Source organism: Nothoprocta perdicaria, unplaced genomic scaffold (assembly GCF_003342845.1).
Source record: "Nothoprocta perdicaria isolate Ctin4 unplaced genomic scaffold, notPer1 scaffold_12, whole genome shotgun sequence".
Taxonomy (NCBI): domain Eukaryota; kingdom Metazoa; phylum Chordata; class Aves; order Tinamiformes; family Tinamidae; genus Nothoprocta; species Nothoprocta perdicaria.
In genome coordinates this window covers 6,880,440-6,903,400 of record NW_020454316.1, presented here as the reverse complement: position 1 = coordinate 6,903,400, position 22,961 = coordinate 6,880,440, and the positions used below count along the sequence as shown (strand labels likewise).

At 39.5% G+C, this 22,961-nt stretch overlaps 1 protein-coding gene across 2 annotated transcripts in view; it reads left to right on the top strand.

Annotated features, from left to right (window-relative positions):
* MOSMO (modulator of smoothened) overlaps positions 1-19,956 on the top strand; it is a 28,728-nt gene extending 8,772 nt beyond the window's left edge. The window contains exons 2-4 of one of the 2 annotated variants that reach the window (XM_026054240.1): positions 10,686-10,898; positions 18,325-18,452; positions 19,194-19,228. In XM_026054240.1, coding sequence (XP_025910025.1) covers positions 10,686-10,898; positions 18,325-18,452; positions 19,194-19,196 — 344 coding nt within the window. In that variant the 3' untranslated portion in view covers positions 19,197-19,228. Of the gene's footprint in view, positions 1-10,685; positions 10,899-18,324; positions 18,453-19,193 lie in introns of both variants that reach the window. The other variant, XM_026054239.1, reaches the window with a different exon arrangement.
* Positions 19,957-22,961: the final 3,005 nt, after the last annotated feature.

Sequence of the window (22,961 nt, the reverse complement as noted above, 5' to 3'; positions counted from 1 at the left end):
ATGAGTTGTATCTGTAACCTCCTTAGTATGATCTTAAGAAAACATACAGAGCCTTTAATTGTCATGGCCCCTTACCACATATGAGGAAGTTTAAAAAATATTAAGAGAGACTGTCATGAAAGTTTCCTGAAAGCCTCATTTTGAATAGAAGTGATCTGTCGACTTCCGTGTATTTCTAAAGCTTGCTTCTCCACAGATTTTGCTTTAATATGTTGTCTTCTCTGTGAAAAATTGAGATATCTCTTAATGTTGCAATTCTGCATTTTTGTGGGTTTTTTTTTTCCGTTTATTTTAAGCATCCCCAGCAGCTTTATTCCCACGGTCAGTGCAGCCATAGAGGTGACAGTCCCTAAGCTGCTAAAGTAAAGCAGAATTCTGATCCCTGCTTTTGTAAAGGAGAAAATGCACTGCAGCTTGGGGACTTGCTACTGAAAGCAGGTTTGCAGGCCTTGTATGTGATGGGGGGAAAAGAAGTCACAAGGTTGAAGAAAGAGCTCGTCTTTTTTCCTTAAATTGAATTCTGCCTTGAAACTGTCTCCCMAAATTCATGTGTTAATGATGCTGCTTCCTGTTGTAAAAACTTGTGTGGGAATGTTTCACGTTGTTTTTTTTAAACTCGCACTTAATTCAATTTTAAAACTATGCAACCAGATTGTACAGCAAACTTGAAAAGATAGACTGGCCGGGAAGTTATAATGTGGTCTTGCATTCTTTCAGTGGAATATTTGGGATCATTTGACAAGTGCAAAAAAGCATCCAAAATTTTAATATATGGTAAGAGTGTAACAAAGGGAGTAAAGGCTCAAAGTTAATAGTTACTGCTTTACCAACCGACCTCTGACWTATGTCCAATGTAATCTGAAGTAAATGCTTTCTGTAAGTGTACATTCAGTAAGATGAAGTTAGCAATAAAGATGGAGCATTTCTTGCCTGTTTATATTGAATCTAAAATTAGAGAGGATTCTGTCTCAGAATGTCAGTATAACAACTGTATAAACATATGTTAACAGATAGGCTCTTTGGAGAACTATAACATCTGATTGCTTTTTAAGAATATACCATTTGTACAGAAAGGAGTAAGCTCTGCTGTTAAGATAAAGTCATATTTCTATCTCAGTAAAGTGCAAATTTAACTGTTCATGAATAGTCTGTCTTCTCTCTTTCTATGTGAAAAAAGTCTGCAGATTCTTTTAGTCTATTTTTGTGGATGCTGTTTTGTAATGACAATGGTGGGGGTAGAAAGTGTCTTTACCACGTAGATGCCACCTGTTAATTGCCCAAATAATCTGTTTTTAAAAAATATTCAGCAGACTTCCAAAACAAGGATTTGACTTGGCAGAAGGAATAATAGAATGTAACTTAGGATAACTCTGACTGTGCTCCTTGATTTYCTCTGATTGTTTATTTAATGGATGGGAGCAAGGAGTAAATTTCTGCTTTTGAGAATTAGCACTGCAGAGGAAGAAACATTAATTTGCATGAAACATTTATGCTATTTACATTAGGGGGGCCATAAAATGTTAATCAACTAGGAAACTAAGTGGTAGCTGTTCTGGCATGGTAGCTATTTTGGAGTGCAGGTTATATGTAGTTAAGCTGTATGTCAGCCTGTCTTGCAAAACATGAGCCATTACTTGTAGAGAATAAATTCCTTGGTCCTGTAGCTAATCCCTATTTAAGTGCAATTTAACCTGTATGCTAATCGTTACAAGCATGTCATACAGAATTTTGGCAACAATTTAAAAGTGCCTTTAGGAATCAAAACTAAGGTCAAATTTTATTCTGCTTGAAATATTATGCTAGTTGCTATGAAATGCTGTCTTGGGACATTTAGGTGCCGTGCTTTAATTGGCAAAGGTGTCTTTCAGAGTAAAGCAGGTCTAGCAGAGAGAGGGGTTAACGTTTATTTCCCTGATTTGTTGAGTGGAGGAAACTTGTGTGCCCAAGGAAGAGCTTGCATGGCCAAAAACATACTCTGTTTTTCCAATTATGCTAGTTGGTCTGTTGATACTACCTGCAGCTTTGCTTTGCCCATCTTCTGTAAATACAGCCCTGCCACAAGTTGTGTGATTTGAAACACTGCCTCTAAACTGTCATGATACTTTATTTGCTTTCTGAGTATTTTGTTATTTACTGAGGTCTGTAGTACTCYGTGGCAACCTAAGCCTAAAATTTGTTCTCTATAGTGGACCAGGAGAAATTCAGACTCAGATGTACAGAAGTGTGSAAGCACAGAAGGTGTGTTTAGGCAGAGTGTTTGCAGAGAGAGCCACCTAAAATCTGCAAATATGTTTTAAGCCGTATAACGGCCAAGCAACGTTTCAAAGCTTCTGTTTTCACCTAATGCCACTGGGTGATTCCTAAGGCCATGGTGGAGCAGATCAGCGGGTGTCCATGGAGCAYGTCTGACACCAACTCAGCTCAGCACAAAGCACAACAGTTACGGCTGACAGGAAGATGATCCTTATTCCTCTTGAATTCTGCAGGCATTTGATTAAAAAGCACAAACAATTTGAGGAACCTGGATTTTTTTTTCTCTCCCCTTGAATGTCCTTGTCACCAGATCGGAGAAACCATTCAAATAGTAAACAGGAAGGTTGACAGATATTCCCTCTTCATAAATAAAGCAAGAGAGAACAGTCATATACTTTGCTTGGTGAATTTGGGGTTTTTGGTGCATCTGTGCTGATCAGCTGGGACATCTAAATCTGAAAATCAAAAGACTTGATGAGATAATGCTCTTACACTAAAAGCAAGAGGAGTTTAAAGCAGATGGCCCCAAGACCCGGTTGTTGCCAAACCGTTGATGGAGCAGTGAGTGAAGACGTCCCACATGGAAGGAGAACCACTAAGAGCGAAGGTCTGGAGCGTTGCCACTGGTGCCGCGGCGTGGAAGATGGCGGCGCCGCTGTGAGGGGAGCGGCCTGCCCACACCGAGGCGCCGGCAGAGCTGCGCCCCAGCACCGGGCACGAGAGCGCCCRTTTTACCACTCCGTCTGAAGCCAAATATAACTCCGTTAAAAAGAACACAAGCTCATCAGATGTTAAATGGCAGAACAGCTGTAGGTGTCACAGCTTTTGCGTTTCTGCTGAGCATATGGTAGAAAACTGGTGTGGCTGATTAGAAAAATCACTTTAATATGATTCTGCCTTTTTTCCCTTTCTTTTAAACTACAGAATTCCATCAACTTTTGTTTTTTGTTGGTTTGGAAAAATAACTGGAGGAGTTTTGTTTGCATATAAACTAAATAAAACCTTAAGCTCGTTTAAATTAAAAAAAATAAACACTTTTTTTTTTTCCAGGCCATTACTGCCTCATTGCAAGGGCTCTAGTGATTACTGCCAATGCTGCCCTATTGTGAAAATGTTTACGGTGTCAGAATATAAACCACCAGAAGGACGCAACTTAATAGAGATTCCTGTTTACCAACATTTAATTAATGCTGCCTTCTGAAGTAGGGAAGAACACCTTCAGCGTGGGCAGATTTCTTGGCTCTGATATGCGAGAACACACAGAGCCTTTGTTATGGCCTCGGGAGAGCTGTTGCTGTGTTGTTGCCTGAGGATAACTCTTTCAGTGTGTGGTGGGCCATCTCTATCGCTTTTCTTTAAGCGTGATACTGAAAACTTTGCATGCTGGAATTCAGAAATAAACTTTTTTTGTTGGCCTAAATGTCTGTAATTTAAATAGGTCACAACTCRTAATGATTGTCATCTGTAGTAATAGGCTTTTCTAATACATGCAAGTCATAAGCTCTTTCCCAGTTTGTAACTCTAGATTTTTTTCTTTTCTTTCATTCTTTCTTTCTTTCTTTACSCCTTCCTCTCTTTGGTGGGGGAAGGAAGATTGTTTTTTTGTGGAGGGTGGGATTTGGTTTGAATTAGGAGTGATGCAAGTGCTGAGCTGAAAAYTTTTGAGACAGCTCAGGCACCAGATGGTTTTCAGCAGCAAGGCAAGCTTTTCTGCTATTGCACCACAACCTTCAACATTGAGGTTGGCCTTTAAAAATGAAGTTTCTTCTTATTAAAAGTCAGTGAGCTTTGGACTTGGTTCTAAGAGTGTCAAAAAGCAGTTCTAGAATTAGATCATTGAGTAGAATTATATTAATAGGCTCATTGTTGCTATCATAAGCTATGTTTGAAGTTAGGGGAGTTTCCTCATCTGTTATTGCCTCATCTGTATATTGCCAATACATGTGTTTTTAAGAAACTCAGCCTTTCAAACAAAGGAAGGTGCTTTCCATCTTTAATGCAAGAAGAACGGTGTATTGCAAATGTGGCTTGAGTGGGAGAGAGCTTTCTGATTTCAGAGGAGGAAATAGAGGAGAGAAATAGCAAGTAGCAGGATATAGAAACATGCTTTGTCTTGTAATTTTGATTTGAGTTAGTCTTGAATAGATGTATTCTGGATATCACAAGGACTTTGCAAATAAATCTAGATCTTCATTAAATGTGATCTTTTAATATTTTTTTAATGACAACTATCTAATGGGTATAAGAACTGATCTTGCATCTGGTCACTTAAAATGATACTGGTCTGCTTCAATGTGAGAACTTCCTACTTTCAGTCTGGGGTTACAATAATTTATAATTGAAAAAATAAATCAGAATGAGTACCAAAAAAAAAAAAAAATTCTAAACATAAAGAACAGGAAAGATAATAATTCAGAATCCCTTTGTTTTGGACTTCTTTATATTTTCCGTCTTTGCAGTTAATCCTCTGTTACTTTTTTTAAGCCTTTATCTAGATCATCCTTAAAGATTCATAAATCTTACTTCAGCAAGTCTGAACTTGGTTGACTCTTAGTCTATCTGAACAACATATTGAAATATCCGCAGTAAGAGAAGCAATCTAGCACGCCACATCCTGAGTATGGTACTTGCATGATAACTTCGAGGTTATTTTAGTTGTAAGTGCTAAATGGCATCTATTCAAACTATCACTCCCGTTCTCCTTAAGTGAATTAATACTTTATGTAAGGACAGATATAATATTTTCTTACTTCATTAGATATGAACTACTGATTCTGTCTTATGTTTTGGTCCCTTTTATATGTCTGTTCTAGCTCTTTAAGTGATCCAGATGACATCCTGTCCTATAGCATTCGCCTAAGCAAAAAAAAAGGTGKCGGGAAGAAGGTGGTTGTTTGAATTGCTTAAAGGTACTTGACTGCAGATACATGCAGGTATGTACAAATTGCAGTGAGATTACATTTAGGCTGTAAACATTTTAAAGTCRTCTTAATGGGTCAGTAGTCTAAAAGCCAGGTGTTTAACTGCATTTCCTTTTTTAAAAATGATTTCTAATTCTGATCTTTTGAGATGCACAAAATTCTATGAGCTGTGCCTGTGGGTGTCATCGAGTGGCACCTTATGTATGGAGATCACATAGTTCTGTTTGACTATTGCAACATCTACCATGCCTTTTTGAGTCTCTCTTTCCCAGTGGTGGTGATTTTTCTTTCCTTCTGGATTCTGAAATGCTTCACAAACCAACTGTCTSTTTTTCCTCCTGACAGAGTAGGTGCATTTCCTACACAAATACAGCTTCTTCACTAACTTTCTGGATGACTCTCTTAGAAGCATGACTGATCTACTCAAAACGGTGGTTACAAGACCTGAATTATGTCTGGATTTTATCCTGAAATAAGTAGAACYAACTCTGTACAGACAGGAGTAACCACCCAGGCTATGTCAGGGATGGATCTGCTGTGTCAGTTCTCTGGATTTTGCGAGTGACAGAAGAGTCTGTTTTGGGGAGCTCATACCCTGAATATAGAATTAATGGAAAAATTTCCCCAAACAAAATATATGTAAATAAACATAAAGTCATTCCTCCTTCAGCCCTGCATAATAACATCCCTTTAAGTTGCCCATTGTAGGGAAAATAAATTCCATCTGTAAGTCTGGGAAACATCCTACTTAAGAAACTGCCAAATTCTTTGGATGACTGAAAAAAAATTCTTGGAAATACATCCTCCTTATTTGGTGTTATGGGCAGTTACGTTGGAACTATTCTTACCTTACTCTGTTGCTCTGTTGTTTGAATTCCTTGCCTATGCTGCACTCTCTTTGGAAACGGTCAGCGCTCAGGGTTGGTGGCAGGCTAAGAGCAGCAGACATGCTAAAGGCAAGGTGCCCGAAGTCAACTTGATGGTTATCCTCAACATTAACTTGGGCAATTAGTCTGCCAGGAGCAAATTGCTGTATTATCTTCAGTCCTTCAGTGTTCCTCTGATAAGCAGCAAGCTACAGCTGCAYATTGGCGAGCTGCAGTCAATTCCTTGTCTTAAATAGACCTAGACCTTTCCATAAAASTTAAGTGGGTAGACTTAGTTTGTAAGAACAAGTCTTTTCCCCTGTCCTTTCCCCTGGTCTTGCCTGCAGCTCACTAGGAGTTGCATGCACTGGTTTAATGAAGCTGTCCCTATCCTTCATACATAGTTGTCTGTTATGTGACTGTCACTTAAGCAGCAGCTATGAACATTTTAGCATGCCCAAATAGTGTGCTCTGTGTACTCTCTTCATTACTGAAACATATAAAATTTTTTGGTGTCCTTGCCACAGTGGTAGTGCCCCCAAGATTTACCTTACCAGAGCCTTATTAGGAAAAAAGCTCTCATAAACTGTGCTTTTTGCACAGCACACTAAAGGGAGGTACCTTTTTCATGCAGAAATTGGTGATCAGAGCTGGGACTCACAGCAGAAATGCACTGGCTCATGAGTGCTGCTGAGAGGAGTCGCTGGAGACTTTAACCTCCTCACTAGGCATAGTAGCCTGTAATGTTTATCTGATGTTTATCTGATGTAATAGTAATTGTTTGGCTAAGGATGTGGTTGATATACGAAGGTAAAAGTAAGGAAGMYGTGGTCAAGGCATATGAAGGGTAACAGATGCATTTAAAACCATTTTCTCTAAAGTGAGAGGAAAGACATTTTAAAGTGGTGAGAGTGGGAGGGACAGGTATGTCGAGCTGGTCCAAAGACTCAGTTTGTGTGTCTGTGCGAAAGCCCTGTGCATGGCTGCTGAGCTCTCAGCCTGGCTAGTACCTGAGCCCCACCTTGCTTAATGTACCTTCTTTTACCACATTGCTAATAGGTTTTTTTTCTTTTTATGCTGTAAGTTCTTCAGGGCAGCGGTAGTTCTGTGTCTGCCTGGCACACTATTGTCTGGACATTTTGGCAATCAGACAAGAGGCGAACAGCAAACATCGAATAGCTGTTTCCACGTCGCTGCCTTGCAGCCGCGATGCCACTCTTAATAATTCAGGAGCGATGGGAGAGGTGGGAGCACAGGGGCTGCTGCAATCTCTGTTCCTCCCTGGCACATCCTCCTTGGTGGCCCTGCGGTTTCCAAGGAGACGGGAGTCGGTGGTCCGGCCCAGCCACCAGCTGGACTGGACCGGGACCTGCGGGGTGGCCAAGGGAGGCGATGCTGTTGCCTGGGCTTGGTGCGCTTCTCCTCTTTGCCAGAATGGTTTTGGTACCTTTGGGTAAAGGTGGCGGTCCCCAGTTCTAGCAGAGATGTAAAGAGTCTGTTTAGAGGAGAGTCTGGAGGAGAGTTTAGTAGAAGTGCTATTAGAAAAGGGGGGGTTGCCTGAGGAGTGGGGTGAGACAGCACAGAAACTGAATTGTAAAACCTGTCACTGGTATCAGTTGGCGTCTGGGAGATTGTCACACTCTCGCCACCGAAAGGTGGTTTAGCATGTTTGAAACGCGGTGGTACTTGAGGTTGAAATGCCCCAGTACACATTTATGGGGGAGGACTAAGGGCCCTTCATTGAAATTTGCTCCGAGCGATCTCCTCTGGTGTGATCAAGGCCACATCTCATTTTTAGCAATTATAAACATGTATCCTAGCACCTCTAGCACTGTCTATACTGACTTGCATTGATGTCAGGTTCAGAAGCTAAGGAAGAAGAACCATAGGAGAGAAACAGAGCAGCCCTTGGTGTCTGCAGGTTGTCTTTGCTGCTTAGGTGCTGATGAATCATTGGAATTGTTCTGAGGAAATGACCACAACCCATTCTGGGACTTGGTGACTGCCTTGAGATGGGCAGTCAGACTGTTCTCCAACTACAGGTGGAAGGAAGCTGTTCCATTCAGTACACCTTCTTCACTGATAGACTAGATAAGGCTAAGCAGGGCTTTCTATACCATGTTAGTTTGTGGCAACTGCCCAGTGACTGCTTGCCTCCTTGCTTTGGAGATGGACCAGGAGAACGACTTAAAACCCTTCTTTTGCATACTGTACCAAATTTTGACTTCCAGCACTATTTTTTCATGTCAAAGAACAGCCTTACTTATGGATAACCAGAGGATATGTGTGTATAAATATGTGTCTGTCTGGCCAAGTGATTCTAGATGGCTTATGAGAGATTCTGTGGCCTTGGGATGATATGCTATGGATCCAGTCTTCTGCTGGAGGAGATTCGTCACTGTATAAAGTTATGAAATACTTCTGAAATATTCACAGCAAGCTGTAAAGCTTCCCTATAGGCCCGCTTATGTACACAGGCAAGAATGGCACACAGGTAACGTACTCCAGTATAGTTAATTGAGCTTGAACTTAAACTAAATTTATGAGTATGTAATGAGCTTGTTTCTCCTTTGAGGAGCCTTAGAAATAGTCTACAGAGCTTTGTCTGTCCTCCTGCTGCCTCCCAGGAGTTTGTGGACTCAGGGTTCACAACCATGAACAGTCTATCTACTTCAAACTTGCAATCGGGAAGAACACTTATGAGAAGGTGCTAAGTATGTGATAGCAAAAGCTTGGTTCTCAYAATGCAGTGGGTTAGCTTGTACTTTTTGTTTTCATTTGCAGTTGTGTTTTGGGGAGAAAATTAGCATTTGGAAGAGTAACTTGGCAGGAGAACGTTTGCTCTGAGAAACAGTAGGTYAAAACAGCGTTCTACTCTAAAAATGGCACTACAGGGCTTAACTTTGGTCCCCTCTGTATCTGACATGCCAAATGTGTTCATTTTACTAGAAAAATGTCTTTTATGTATACATCCAGTTCAGCAGACAGCGTCTGAATTTTGAAAGATGAGTTAATTGTCTTTCTAATGCATCCTCATCTGTAGCAACTGTTCTGCATTCCAGAGTTCTGCTCTTGGAGACCACATTGCTTACAGTGGATGTGCAAGCAAGTGTCTGATTGGAAGGAAAGAAGGAACAATTTTGTTAATACAAAGTATGATAGAATCTAGCACTATGGTCCTTAGCACTGTTGATTTTGCCCAAGTCTAAGTATACTAAGCACATTATTATCTCTGAATTCAGAAGAGGCTCCTGAATCCAGAGAACATATTTATCATGATGTAATATATATTAAGTCATTTTGTAGTTTAGAACTGCACTTATGCAGTTCTTCATGCTGTGATGTGTCTTACACTCAGCCAATTTGTTGCCTTCTGGTTTGCTACTGGAAGAGTCAACTACAAATTTTAAATTATTTTGGTTTSCTTTTCTGATAGACTGCCACTCTGACAAAGTATTGTGGTTCCTGCAGCAGTCTTGCCCTTACTCYGTGACCTTTTCTTCTAGTAAAGTAGATATTCCAGTTTGTGAGTATAGTGACTCATGTTAGCTTTCAAAACAATTGACCTAAGTCTCTTGCATAGAAAGACACTTAAAGACTCTGTCAAGAGGTCTATTTCTGAAAAATGTATTTAAAATCCATGTGGGATATGAATGCAAGCTCTGTTGCARGGTTTTGTGGAAAAACAGCTGTATTTACAGATGAGGGGGGAAAAGGCATTAGACAATTAAAAGCAATATAGGGTGCTGCAGTCCATTTGCAGGCTCTTTCAGTTCAGTTTCCTCCATCTGTGCTTTTGCTAGATGATAAAAGTGTTTCTTCTGGCACGCGTGAGGAAATGATCTTATCTGTGACTCAGTTCCCGCCTTAGCTGATACTGCTGATGGGCTTCATAGCAGAGGTGTTTCCCTGTGGTTAGACCTGAAATGCCACTCAAGGAGCAGGCACATTTGTAACTATCTCACTTCAGCTTGTGAAAGAACTCCACATCATCATGAAAGAACTCCACATGTGGAGTGCTGTTTCCAATTCTGGGCTCCCCAGCCCAAGAAAGACRTGGGTTTATTTGACCAAGAGAAGGCCGCAAAGATGATTAAGGGACTCCATCTCACATACAAGGATTGAGAGAGCTGGGACTGTTTAGCCTGGAGAACAGGGACAGGGGGCCCTTCTCAATGTTCATAAATATCTAATGGGAAGTTTTAAGGAGATTGGGCCAGAATCTTCTCAGAGGTGCCAAGTGACAGGACAAGAGGCAATGGGCACAAACTGAAATGCTTGAAATCCCACTTGAATATGGGAAGACACTTTACTGTAAGAGTGGAGAGAGCGGGGGAAAAAAACCCCACAAAGTCTGGATAAAAAAAGCAGGGCAACCTGCCATAGYTGGCACTGCTTGGGCAGGCGGTTGAACCAGATGATCTCCAGAGGTCCCATCAAACCATAGTTATTCTGTGATTCTTATTCTGTAGCATGAAGATAAATATTTAAAGAATGCTGCTCTTATCTTCTGTGTTTGAACAGCCTATAGAGGCTGCTCAAAGAATTCCCCATTTTTTGGACAATCCTGAGTTTTGGTTTGCCATTGAGCACCCCTCAGAGAGGGTTTTGAAAGTTTATTTGCCTCTCTGCTATGTATTTTCAGGTGCTCTCACAGTTGGCCTTGTGCGACAGTGTCAAACCATCCATGGACGTGACAGGACCTGTATTCCTCCACGGCTGCCTCCTGAGTGGGTCACTACGTTATTTTTCATCATTATGGGAATCATTTCACTAACTGTCACATGTGGTTTGCTGGTGGCTTCCCACTGGCGAAGAGAAGCTACTAAATATGCCCGCTGGATAGCATTCACTGGAAGTAAGTGACCTCAACTACACAGTTGACCTGTATGCAGGGTGAACTGGTGGAGCCTAGAACAACACTACCAAAGGGCCAATTAAGTGGCTGTACAGTGCTATCTGGGAACAGTGGTAGAAGGGTTCTGTTTTCTGAAAAACATCCTTTCTCTTGAAATACCATGTTTGGGAGAAAAATAAGATTCTTCACCTTTTAAAGGTTGATAAACCAAGTGACTGATGATCGAGAGAGGTTAACTTCTAGTGGACTGAAAGTGAGAGAAAGGCCTTGCGTTCCCTGATCCCTTTGCCTTCCTTGGGCAATGCCACTGACTGAACTAAGAAAATGAGCAAAGATAGAAAGGCCAGTCCTGAAGCATGTGACTGATGGGAGTGCAGAGTGATGAACAATTATATATCCAGTAATCCCTTTTAAAAGAAGAGAATAACTTTAAATCCCTTCCCTTAGATAGAGGAAACAGTTGATGGGTCTGAGACTTACTACACTCTGAAATCTGTCCCTACTTAAGGTGTCTCATGAATATCTATGAGGGATTGATGCTAGTTCATTCCCACCTTATGCTCACAATGGGTGTTTTATTCAGAGTATCTGCATCCTAATTGGCTATGCAGGAGGATTGCCCACTGCAGAGCATCTGCTCTGCTTCATAGCACTGAGACTTTTTCTTCCTCTAAGTGACTTGCAGCAGTGCCTGTGCTGGAGGAGGAGTGTTGATGTTTTCCTGCCTCCCTGGGTTCTGCTCCATGTGAGTCCCAACACAAAGCCTCATAGCCRAGCTAAGCCTGCTCTAGCAGCCCTGTGTTTCTGCAAAGTGGAACGTATCCTGTGGCTGCTGTTATAGCAAGTAAGGGACATAACTTTCAGACTTTCTTTTCTCGGTGTGTACGTGCATGCTAAAGGCTTAGCCCACCTGTGAAATAGTGCCTTAATGGAGACAGCATGAAAAAAATCAAAATCTGAGGGCTTTTAATTTGGCTTGAATTATGCCATACGTCTAAAGGTAGCATGAACACTAGCTAGACAGTGCAAGCCTGTGGTTTAGACAGACATGAATCTGGTGTAATGGGAGTCTGTGACATCTAATATGAGTGAGAGTTAAACTTGTTTTGGGGGAAGGGACAAAATAGAAASCCCTCAGCTCCAGCAGAGGCACACTGAGATGTTTGTACAATCAATGTCATCCTTCTGACAACTTTGCTCCATGGCATATTAAATTGATAGTGGAGCTTCTGCAGACAATCGAGCTATTGAAATGCTGAATTYATTGTGATTGACTTTTATTTTCCAGCGAATGATTCAAATAGCTGACAGAAGTATTACCGAATGTTCCATCCCAACTTTTTCAGTTGCCCTGGTTTATCTGTACATATTTCATGTACATCTAATGTGTGCAGGGAGGGTTTAAACTCAAAATGACACATAAAATTAAGATCCTTACAGTGAGCTGAGCTCAAAGCTCCAAGGGAAAGAGATTTTTATTTGAGTACTGTATTTTAATTGCTGATTAAAGTTGATACCGTAGCTCATTAAGTGAAGGATTTTTTCTTAATTCACAGCTTATATTTTGCTCTTCAAATATTTTACTTTTTTTTTTTTAATATCTCCAGTCATTAAATGCTTGCATCTTTAGTTTTATACTACTCTGAATGTTGGTTTAGGAAAAAAAAGTCTGTTGCCCTAAAGCTGCTTTTTCCTTTGGATTCCTTTAGACTTCCAACATGTCCATTATTAGAAGTCTAAATAGAGAAAGACATTGCTTTATTTCAGCACTTGCTCTTTTGCCTTTTTGTTATGAGATGTTTAATAATGAAACATATTAATATTAATCTCTTGCAACTCAGAATTATTCATAATTCCATTAAGAGGTGATCACTGAATTGTAGAAATTCCAAAACTGAACTTCTTTGGTATTTATTTCCAATGCACAGGAGTTTCTGATCTTTGTATTCCTGTCAACAGTGATTATGGGAAATTTTATTGCTTAATTACATCTAAGTAAAATCATTTTTGGAAGAAAACAACAGTGCATGGAAGGTAGAGCCCCTTATTTTTGAATATGGTGAGAGTGACTTCTATGATTCAGTGGATGGCAACCCTAATTAGAAATCTATTTGTAGATCAGTATTAGTGAAACATGAAGCCATTTGGAATAAGCTTGAAATATCATGAACAAGTCTTTCCTGTGAAATGGCAAAGTGCTGTATTTTGAAAACACATGTAACTCATTAGGAAAGAGTAGGGAAAGCATCATAGTTTTCTAAAATCTCTTCTGCAGGCAATTTCAAAACTGAACAGCCCACTACAGGCTATTAGCAAATATTTGTCTCACTAAACTTTCTGAACACAACGCAGAACGTGCCATTTTAAGTGCTGGTAAAATCTGCTGGGGTTGGCAATGGCAGCTCTGAGGCTCACAGCTCCCTTCCCCATGCAAGGGGTGCAGTTAAATCACAGTGTCTAAGGGCAAAGGAATCTTCCTGCTCAGGCCTCCCCCTCCAACTCCAACAAGAGTCTGGAGAGGCTGGCAAGAGGTTGCTCTTTCCCAGTTCCTGATAGAATCTGACCCCACTGGGTAGAGTCAGTTTGTGTCCAGATTCTCTCTGAGGGCCCTTCTGCATAAGGAGGAGAAATGCTGCTCAGAAAAGTCATGAAGAGAGTCTTTTTCCTAACAGTACATGACTGTCTGAAATACCTGTTTTTGGAGGCAGAGAATGAAGACCTCTCTTGCMGAAAAGAAAGGTCTTGCAAGTGCAGACCCCTGTAGCTCTTCTAACACCACCACAAAGGGAAAGAAAAGCTAGCTGATTCCCTCATCTGATTCACGCCATTCCTGTGAAAGACCCCAAGGGACCATTCAGTGTTTTTCTCAAATGATGTATCTGTGGAGTACAACCATGCAAACCTTCCTCAGCGCTTGGTTCCTTTGCTCACTTTACAGAGCACAGTATGATAATTCAGGGAAGAAGAGTCCAGGTCATAAAGTAGTGCTGATTGCTCTGGCATGCCTATACCAAGCTCTTCAAAGAGAAACAAAGGTAGGATGGAGGTTTTCTGTTATAACTAAAATCTCAAGATAGTATTAGGTTGTTGGGTTTGGACACTGTGTTCGATTGCAGTGACTTGATATCCAGGCAGCTTGTCTCAGTTTCTGTGATTGCAATTTTCACTTTCATTTCTTACTGTTATAATGGCTGTAGATTAGATCCACAGGCCCTCGAGTGCCTGTTTTTACACATGTCCCTCTGTTCCAAGCAGATTTTATTTCTGCTACTGATTTAGGCAGAGGAAGCTTTTCTTTCTGTTCCTAGCAAAGATCACAAGGGAATAGCTCTCCTGCAGTATGAATCACAACATTTTCTCAGCAGATAATGGTTTCTCTCCGTGTTAGATCATATTTCCTAATCATATTGAGAATAAGATTTGTAGTTTTCTTAGGAAAACTAACTGCACTTTTTCACTTCTTATATTTCTTGTGGAYTTTTTGCTTGTCATCTTGTAGATAGCTCCAGATTTCAACAATGTCTCTACCATCAGTTACTGCTAAGAGTGATCCTGTCAGGCTTGTCTAGCCAAAGGACACATGAAGGACACCAGTTTGATSTCTTAGGCCTCTGCTGTATCTGTTGACCTCTAAGGGGATGCATCTGAGAGAGTGTTTGCTAGCCCACCTTTTGTATCCCTCCACAACCATTGGTGGTTTTACTGCACAGAAATTTGGCTTCCTGGTTCCCTTGTGAAAGGGCTTTGTGGAGAGCAGAGGTTATTTCTCTCCCCCAGATCATACTGCGAGTGACAGAAATCATCTAAGAGCAAATGCAGTTTTCTTTCTTTTGCTGTAGAGAAGTCTCTTTCAAGTATAACATGATTCCTAATGACATGATAGGTATTTTCACCTGGGGCATAGATGCCATCAAAGCTGTCACTGCAGTGAGTCCTGTGGTGCTGAATTTGCACAACATAATCAAGAATGGATTCCATGGATTCCTTCTTGGTGTTCATGGCATTMTTGGTGCCACTTGAGTCTTTATGTGTCACCTCTTCCAAGAATGAAGCATTGCAGACTCATAGCTGTACCTGTGTGTTTATAGCAGCCAAAGATCTGGTCGGTTGTTCCTTTGCACACCTGCTACACCACTGTGGCCTGCACCACCACCTGCTGCACCACTGGCCTATTTCCCTCTAGCTTCTATGCCGCTTCATCGCTAACTAGGCCTCTGACATAGTGATGCAGTGAGTTGGTAGCAGACAAGCCCCTGGCTTTGCTATTGTTCCAGGTATCTCTGAAACGGCTCCTTTTGTTGCTAGTTCTACTTGCAGTTATCTGAGTCACTTTCCTTTTCAGAGTGGCTGTTAGGTCATCTGCTGTTTCAGACGATAGGATTTGATGAACCTGTGAGAAACTGTAAGTGTTGCAATCTCTCCAATGTATTCCTGAGGACAAATAAATACTGTTAGGTTCCCTAATTAGAAACCCTGCCACAGCTTGTTCTCTATGGCGACCACCTCATTAGTCTTCTGTATATTGTAAAAATTTTGGCTCTTGCAGGCCTTCTGAGAATATCCTCCAAGTTACATAGACTCAACTGGAAAGGGAGCTCAGTTTTTGTCACATTGGAGTAGTTGCTTCTTTGAGATGTATCAGGGGAGGAGATGCTGGACAGAATACTTAAATCATATTTCTGCCCTCTTTCCAGCAGCTACCAGAAATTTTGGTTATTTTCATGTCTAATGATTTGAATATTCATGATGGACTTGATTTGGGGAATACAAGTAGCAATGGGGTGGGACAATCACATTGTTAACAAATATTGACTATACCACAAACATCTGTCCCTTTGCTCCCCAGTGAACAAGGGGCTTCTTGAGTTATCAAAAGATTGGCAACAGATGCTGGTTTCTGTTATGCATCTCTAAACAGGCTAGCCTTCCTAAAGGCTACACTTATAGCTTTTTCCTTCTTTTAACATGCTGTATCATTTGATGTTGCTGTGACTGGGTGCTCAAAACAAAATTTAAAGATTTAAAGGAACTCCTCTCTATTTTTTTGTTTGACGGTCACTATTCAGAACTAGATTAGATTATCATACTTGCTTTAAAAGAAACTGTAATAATTTTTTTTTCTTCCAAATTTGTCTACCCAAGGAAGAGTGTTTTCTTTGCGCTCATATTCCTTATGATTTCAAAGTTCTTTAGAGGTTGCTGGAGATGCTTCTAGAAATTCACTGAACTAATACTAAGAGATATGGAGATTTACAGTTGAGTTTACAGGTTATGCAAGAAATTCCTATCCTTTAGCTAAAATTCTTCTACAAGAGTATATGCTAAGATAGCTGAACACTTCCTCTCTTGGATTCTTTKTCCTCTGTAGTTTCTATTTTTGGATGAATTTGTCATTCAGTCTTTTCTTGCCAAAACTTTCCCGTAGTTGAGCCTTCCTAATCTGACATAGCAAATGAAAATCTCATTCAGCAAAGCCTGTCTCTGTAAACTAACAGTGCAGACTGTACAAAGGAAAATTGTTTGGAAGCCCTTGCAGCCGAGCGTGTGCACTGCTATTTGGAAGACAAAAGTTGGCCAGTTACATCTGTAGTAAGTGTTCTCTAAAATGAGTACGCACATCAACATTCTGCACAGTGTCTGCCTGTGCAAAATTTAATTTTTCTCTTGTAGCCAGCTGAGGGAGAGGTGAGATAACTGCACCCTTCTGTCCTCTGCTGAGAACATCAGGAGACACTGGCGCACACTCCTCTCGGCAGGTCAGAGCTGCTAGCAGGTCTGAGGGACACTGGTACACCCATGTACTACACACTACCACATCATCAACTTTGCAGAGACAAATAAAGAGACAAATGTTCTTCTGCCATAGGCATGAAGCCATCAAAACTTTTCCAATTGTGTAGTTCTTGATGGTGGTAAAGCAGATTTCGTCTTGAAAGTGTAGGTGGTGTTCTCAGAATTTTAAACTTTTCCTGTAAGTATGTTATTGTTAAAGTGTAATAAAAGTTTTGTAAATAAGGAAAAACTGGATGTAGTAGGAAACATGTTAAGTTGTGGTAATGTGACTCATCCTCAGGATATTGTTGAAACTGTTACTGAGGATGTTTTTGATGATAAGGAATTTGCTAGTACTGTTATATTAAAGCCAAGGTATAAGCTCCCTCTAGTGGCTAATTTGATTTTTTTTCGAGTGAGTATTTTTATTTAGCTGAAAGACTGATTCTAGTGTTAGCAGCTTTTGTGTAAGCTGCTTCCTATGTTGAGGAATGTAAATAACAGCTGATGTGGATTGTGATTTTATAAAACTGATCTATTTTTGTTTATACCAAATCATGTTGGACACTTCAAATGCAGATTCATCATACCCATATTCATATTCTCTTTTGCAGAACATGTATTTATCCTCAAAGCTGCGACCTACACTAAGCAAATTACAAGCTTGGAGCCTTGAGCATAAATAGATGTAATAAACGGATGGTCTTGGGTAATCGTCAAGTTCATAAAAATGATATTTGTCTTGCCAGAGTGTTACTTGCTATTACTAACTGCAGGATGTGTATTTAGCTGGGAAGAATGGCAGAGAAAATTTAAGTGGTAGAGAAAATTTAAAAATAGTAGAGGCCACTCCAGGTCATCATTTTCTCATTTGAAAAGACAAGAGTCTTTGCCTTGCTAAGGGCTGAGAGCTCAGGTGAGCTACTAAATTTGTTTTACCTCTTTGTTTTAGATGCTTTGGAAACAAACGCGTGCAGTGCTCTTTAACCATCATCATAATCCTGCTTCCTGTGCAATTACTGTTTTATTACAGACAGGACAGCACCTCTGGCCCTAACTAACAAATGATGAGCAGCAGTTTGTGTTGCCCGAGTGAATAAATTAGCATGTAAGGCACCTTATTCAGACAGGAGCGTTGTGGATTGACTTGAATTTTCTTTTTCCATGGCTAGATTTATTTGTAGATTTTGAGGACTGAAGTGTATTTCAGTGTTAGAAGTGCATCATGTCAGGAGATGGTCATATCTGTATTTGAAAGTTTGATGGGAGAATAGAGCAGATTCGCTACCTTTGTCTTCCAGATACAATTTAGTTTGGTTAAATGGATATTGGGAAGCAACATTCCACTCAGAATAAATAAATATGTGAAATGAAGTTGAAATGTGTAGTGTGAAATAAGCAGCAATAGTTGATTTAAGTCARCTAGTAGTAGCTAACTGTTAGCATCAGATGAAGTTTAGTATTATTTTAGAGAATTTTTAAAAGCAATTTTGAATATACAATCGGCTCAAAAGCTAGTCCTTTTTATCATGAAGAATGTTTTACTCCTTAGAGAAGTTGTGTTTAGAAGTCATTCTTTTGGCCAAGACAGTAGAATCCTGTTTGTTGACATGTTCAAATTACACGAGGTTACTTATTCAGGGATATCTTACAGGAATACTGAAATTGTCCTCAGGGACAGATTACAATATTGGATGTTCTCTGCTAAATCTGAGCAGAGCACTCAAATGGGCTGCGATGAATGTTGGTCACTACCCTCTGAAGGCCTGGGAAATCTATAATGTAAGTTTAATCAATGTCTTCAGTAGGAATTAGTTTGTGTATCCGCAAAGAATTTGTTGCAAGCACAGATCATTCAACTTTTCCACTAAAATGCCTAGATTAATTTAATTCAGAAAGCTTCCTTTGGACTCCAGAGAAAAATCTTACGGACGTCTCGTTAAGGAAACATTCATATTACTTGAGGAAATGATGTTATACTTTAATCTAAAAGAAATTGTAATGACAAACTGCATTTTCTGTTTTTAGCAAAACTTTTACAAAAACAGAAAAAAATGTGTGGAAGAAGAGGGAAACTACATTTGGAAAAAGACAGTCTTTGATAACAGAAAAGGAGTTTCTTCAATGTTGAATGCCTTTTTTTTTTTTTTTTTTACCTTGTCTTTGGGGGAAAATGGCACTGGAAAAGTAGTGAACTCTGTGATTAAACTCATGAGTGATGGAAGAATTATATCCTCCAGATTTACATTATGTAAAGACAGTTCATGATGCGGTGAACAGAACTGGAATTAAAATCAGGGTGGAGGTGGTTTAGCCTTTGTTGGGAGTGCACTTGAGATCTTTTAAAAGGAAGCTACAGAGAGATTACTCAAGTATTTCATGCGAGAAATCTAGGTGCTAGAGTATCTCAGCTCTTCCAATTGGTCAGAATATTTGACTTCCTTTTCTGTACTGCACTATAAACTGATAAATATTTTGAGTTTTATACAATACTGACTTTTTTCCTTTTTTCTTTTTTTGCAGTGATTCTATTCTGTATGGCAGCCCTAGTATTTCCAATAGGATTTTACATCAATGAAGTTGGAGGTCAACCATATAAACTACCCAATAACACAGTGGTTGGGTCTTCGTATGTACTATTTGTCTTATCCATTTTCTTTACAATAGTGGGACTTCTATTTGCTGGTAAAGTTTGTTTACCTGGCTGATGAATGTCTGAACTATGGGACTTTGTATTGGAAAAGAACAAGACATCAGAACTGCATTCTCAGGCTGATGCCTAGGTCAGACTATCAAATCCTTAAAAGAGGAATGCTTGGACTTGTTCTCACTATGCACTTTGGATTAAAAAAGGAGAGCCTTTCCCATAACCAAATACAGACAACGCTGACTAATCTCCTGAGCATATTTAATGCAGTCAGGTCTGCACTGTGATAGGAACTAGTGAAGAATGCTTTACGCTAAGAAGCATAATGCCCCACGTTACTGTACTGTTCCTGTTTTTAATGTCTAACGATTCGGAAGTCAAAGTATTTATGAACTTTGTGGTAGACCAGAGGGTTGCAGAGGAATTAAAGTGAGGCTGGCCTCGCTGTTTAGGAGATTAGTATTTTACATCTTCCTTCTGATGAGCAAAGCCTTTGGCACCCAAATGGATCAATCTTGCATTACTGCACCAGGAAACCAATAGATCAAAACGTGTTCTCTGAAATGTATGTAACAGCAAGATGACATACATCCCTTTGCCCCCATCAGTGCTAGAAAATCACTAAGGAACATTTTAGAGGGGGGGTTCTTCCTTATATTTATATAAATATATATATAAAAATATATATATATTTTGCTGATGCAGTATACAGTGTGTGTGTATGTGTGTGTGTGTGTGTGTGTGTGTATATATATATATATATGTATATTTGTATATGTATATACACACAAATGGTTCCTGGAAAAGAACTCAGAACGCTTTGCTAGCAAAACACTGTGGTGTGCAAAACTAGAACTCGATAGAAAAAAGCCATTTCTCTGAAGGCCACATAGCTGAGAGTCTTCAGTTTACCTCATTCTTTGTAGCAGCCCTTGATTTTAACAGTTTTTTGTAATAGGTACAAACGATCCCATGCCTTTCTAGGTGCAATTTTAAGTTAAGCTAAAATTCTTTTTATGGTAATTTATTTGTATATGAGGGTGAAAGGTGAGATCATGTCATACCTTTAAAGTTAAAATCCTAATTTTGGGAACTGACACTATTTAAATTATTAGCAACTGTTGTACAGAAAGTCTCGTTTTCTAGTGTTTTATTACATTAACATTCATACATGGTCAAGCACAGCCGTTTTCATAGTTAGGCCTTTCTCTAGCACATGTAAAATGCAATGTTTAAACACTGCAAACACTATTCCACTGTAAAGATGGATGAACTTCATGTTCACGTAAGCATTAATTCATCTTTACAACAACTAAGCAATATAATTGTTATAATTGTTATATGCTTTGTTCACTAAGATTGTTATCATAAATGTGATTTAAGAACAATCTAAATTTGGAGTATTCCTCACTGAAAGTAGCTTTATTTTTCAACATAAAAATAAACCTTTGGCTCTACAGGTGGTCTAATATTTTGCTACAAAACTTAACCTTCTAGAAAGAAAAAAAAAAAAAATTAAGGTCCTTGGGAAGTTGCCTGCAGTATCAGTCTTTATCTGACACTTGACAGACGGTTGACCTTTCTGAAGTACAAAAAAAAAAAAAAAAAAAAAAACCTTCCACATGCTGAAGAGCTGCATTACTGAACTCAGATTTTTCTAAATGTAAGTGAAAGTGTACTTTAAGAATGAGGGCTTTATAATTTAACAGTTTCCAAAATATTCGCTTACCACATAAGCTTAAGTGTTTGAAAAGAAAACAATTTGCACAATTATTCTAAACTGTGTGCCGTTTAGACCCTAATGGGTCCTCTACCACCTCCTCCTCCTCACTCTTCTCCTACCAAGGTATTTTAATTAAAAAGCAATGCTGAATTAAATATGATTTTTCAGTTGACATTTTGAAGGAATTTGTCATTGCAGTGCTCAATAACTTTTTTTCCAGTCAATTCACTCGCATATAGAAGGAAATGTTCACAGTAAAATAAGTTTTTCTAAAGTATTCTAACCTGTAAATATAGCCAGATTCAAGCATAAACTGCTGATTTAAATTTGATTTGGTTCCTAATTTAAGCTTTGATCTGCGTTGTAATCTGATCCCCAGTGATGCTGGTGAAGATGTGTATGAAGGAAATATAAAAGACTTAGTCTGCTGGATGGGTGTCTAAGTTTTCAGCATCACTTGTGTTTCGTAAGGTACAGTATTGACTAAAACTTAAATCCTAAATTGCAAAAAGCAGAGCTTCTTCTTTCTTGTAATGTGAGTCCTGTAAATAGTAAGATATTTTTTTAAACTGGAACACAGGCGTGAGGGGGGAGAGAGTTTCTCAGCTGCTAATATTTCCCCCCCAGGCTCACTTATTTCAGTTACAGTAACATCACGTATAATGTGGATTTAGACTTAGATTAAATGGATCATCATTTAATCAAAAATATAAACACTCTGGCTGGCTGGAATTTTATCTGATCTGCCAATGCTACTGCTATGAATTATTAAATGATAGCATAGATTTAACTAGCAGATTGTTTGATTAAATATTTGAACATTTAAAGTCCAGAAATAGTCATCTGCATTTTAAAAAACACACTCTGTAAATGAAGAGACAGCTGTCAACAGTTGCTTTTAATAAGGTCACTAAGTACTATATAGTACAGTATTAATTTATAGCAGAAAATCATATCTTGTAAACTGTATATAAAACACTGTTTTATGGTGCAATCATTTGTCAAACTTGTCTGTTACTTTTGTTTTAAAGTTGTGTGCATTCTTTTCATACCTAAGAGCATCACTGTAAAATCTGCTGAATACTATTTAAAGGTTTTATTTGCACAATGTTTAGTTCTAAACTACAGGAAGTTCATACTGAATGTGCCTGAACACCTGTAGACTTTTTCAGCTCATGAAAAGCAAATGCTTCCATATGAGTTTTCTCCAAAAGTAATTCCGTCTTATATGGTGTTTACATAAACTTTGCTGCCTCTGCCAGCTGTTATGTGTAATTTTCTGAAGGACAGCTCATTTCACACGTTATTAGAGAYCCTCCATTCTTTGGCTTCCAAAATTCCCCAGAAGGCTAGACAGTCTTGTCGCAGTTTAATTTGTGCAATTTTACAGTTTATTTGGCTAACACAACAAGATTGGAAACTCAAGATGCCTTCAGAAGGAGAGCACTAGTTAATTTGCCTGTACAAATCTTATAGCCCAAACTTGGACAAAATAACCCATCGGGAAGCTGCTAGTCCTGGCTGCGCTTCCTTGGATCACCTTGTAATGTCCGGGTTTCAGTTACCTTGCTGGCAAGTGGCACCATTTTAACAAGCCCACTGGCAGCGTGCGCGATGCCTGAGCCTCATCTTCCACTTGATGTAAAAAACTAAAGCAAAAACAAAACCAGTTTTGGGCCCACTAATGTAGAATAGCTGTGTTTCAGAGGCGTTACTTGACCACTTCAGAACACAACTGTAGCTTGTTGAAAGCCTCTTGAAGGATGGCAGTGATGAAGGAGAATGAACACGCGGTGTCTGCACAGGGGTCGTCCCGCCGGATAACCCCAGCCTGCGCCCCCCCCCCCCCCATGCCCTTTGTTAAGGATTGTTTTCTAATTGGTTAGAGCATTTTTCAATTAATGATTTCCGAGCAAATGTT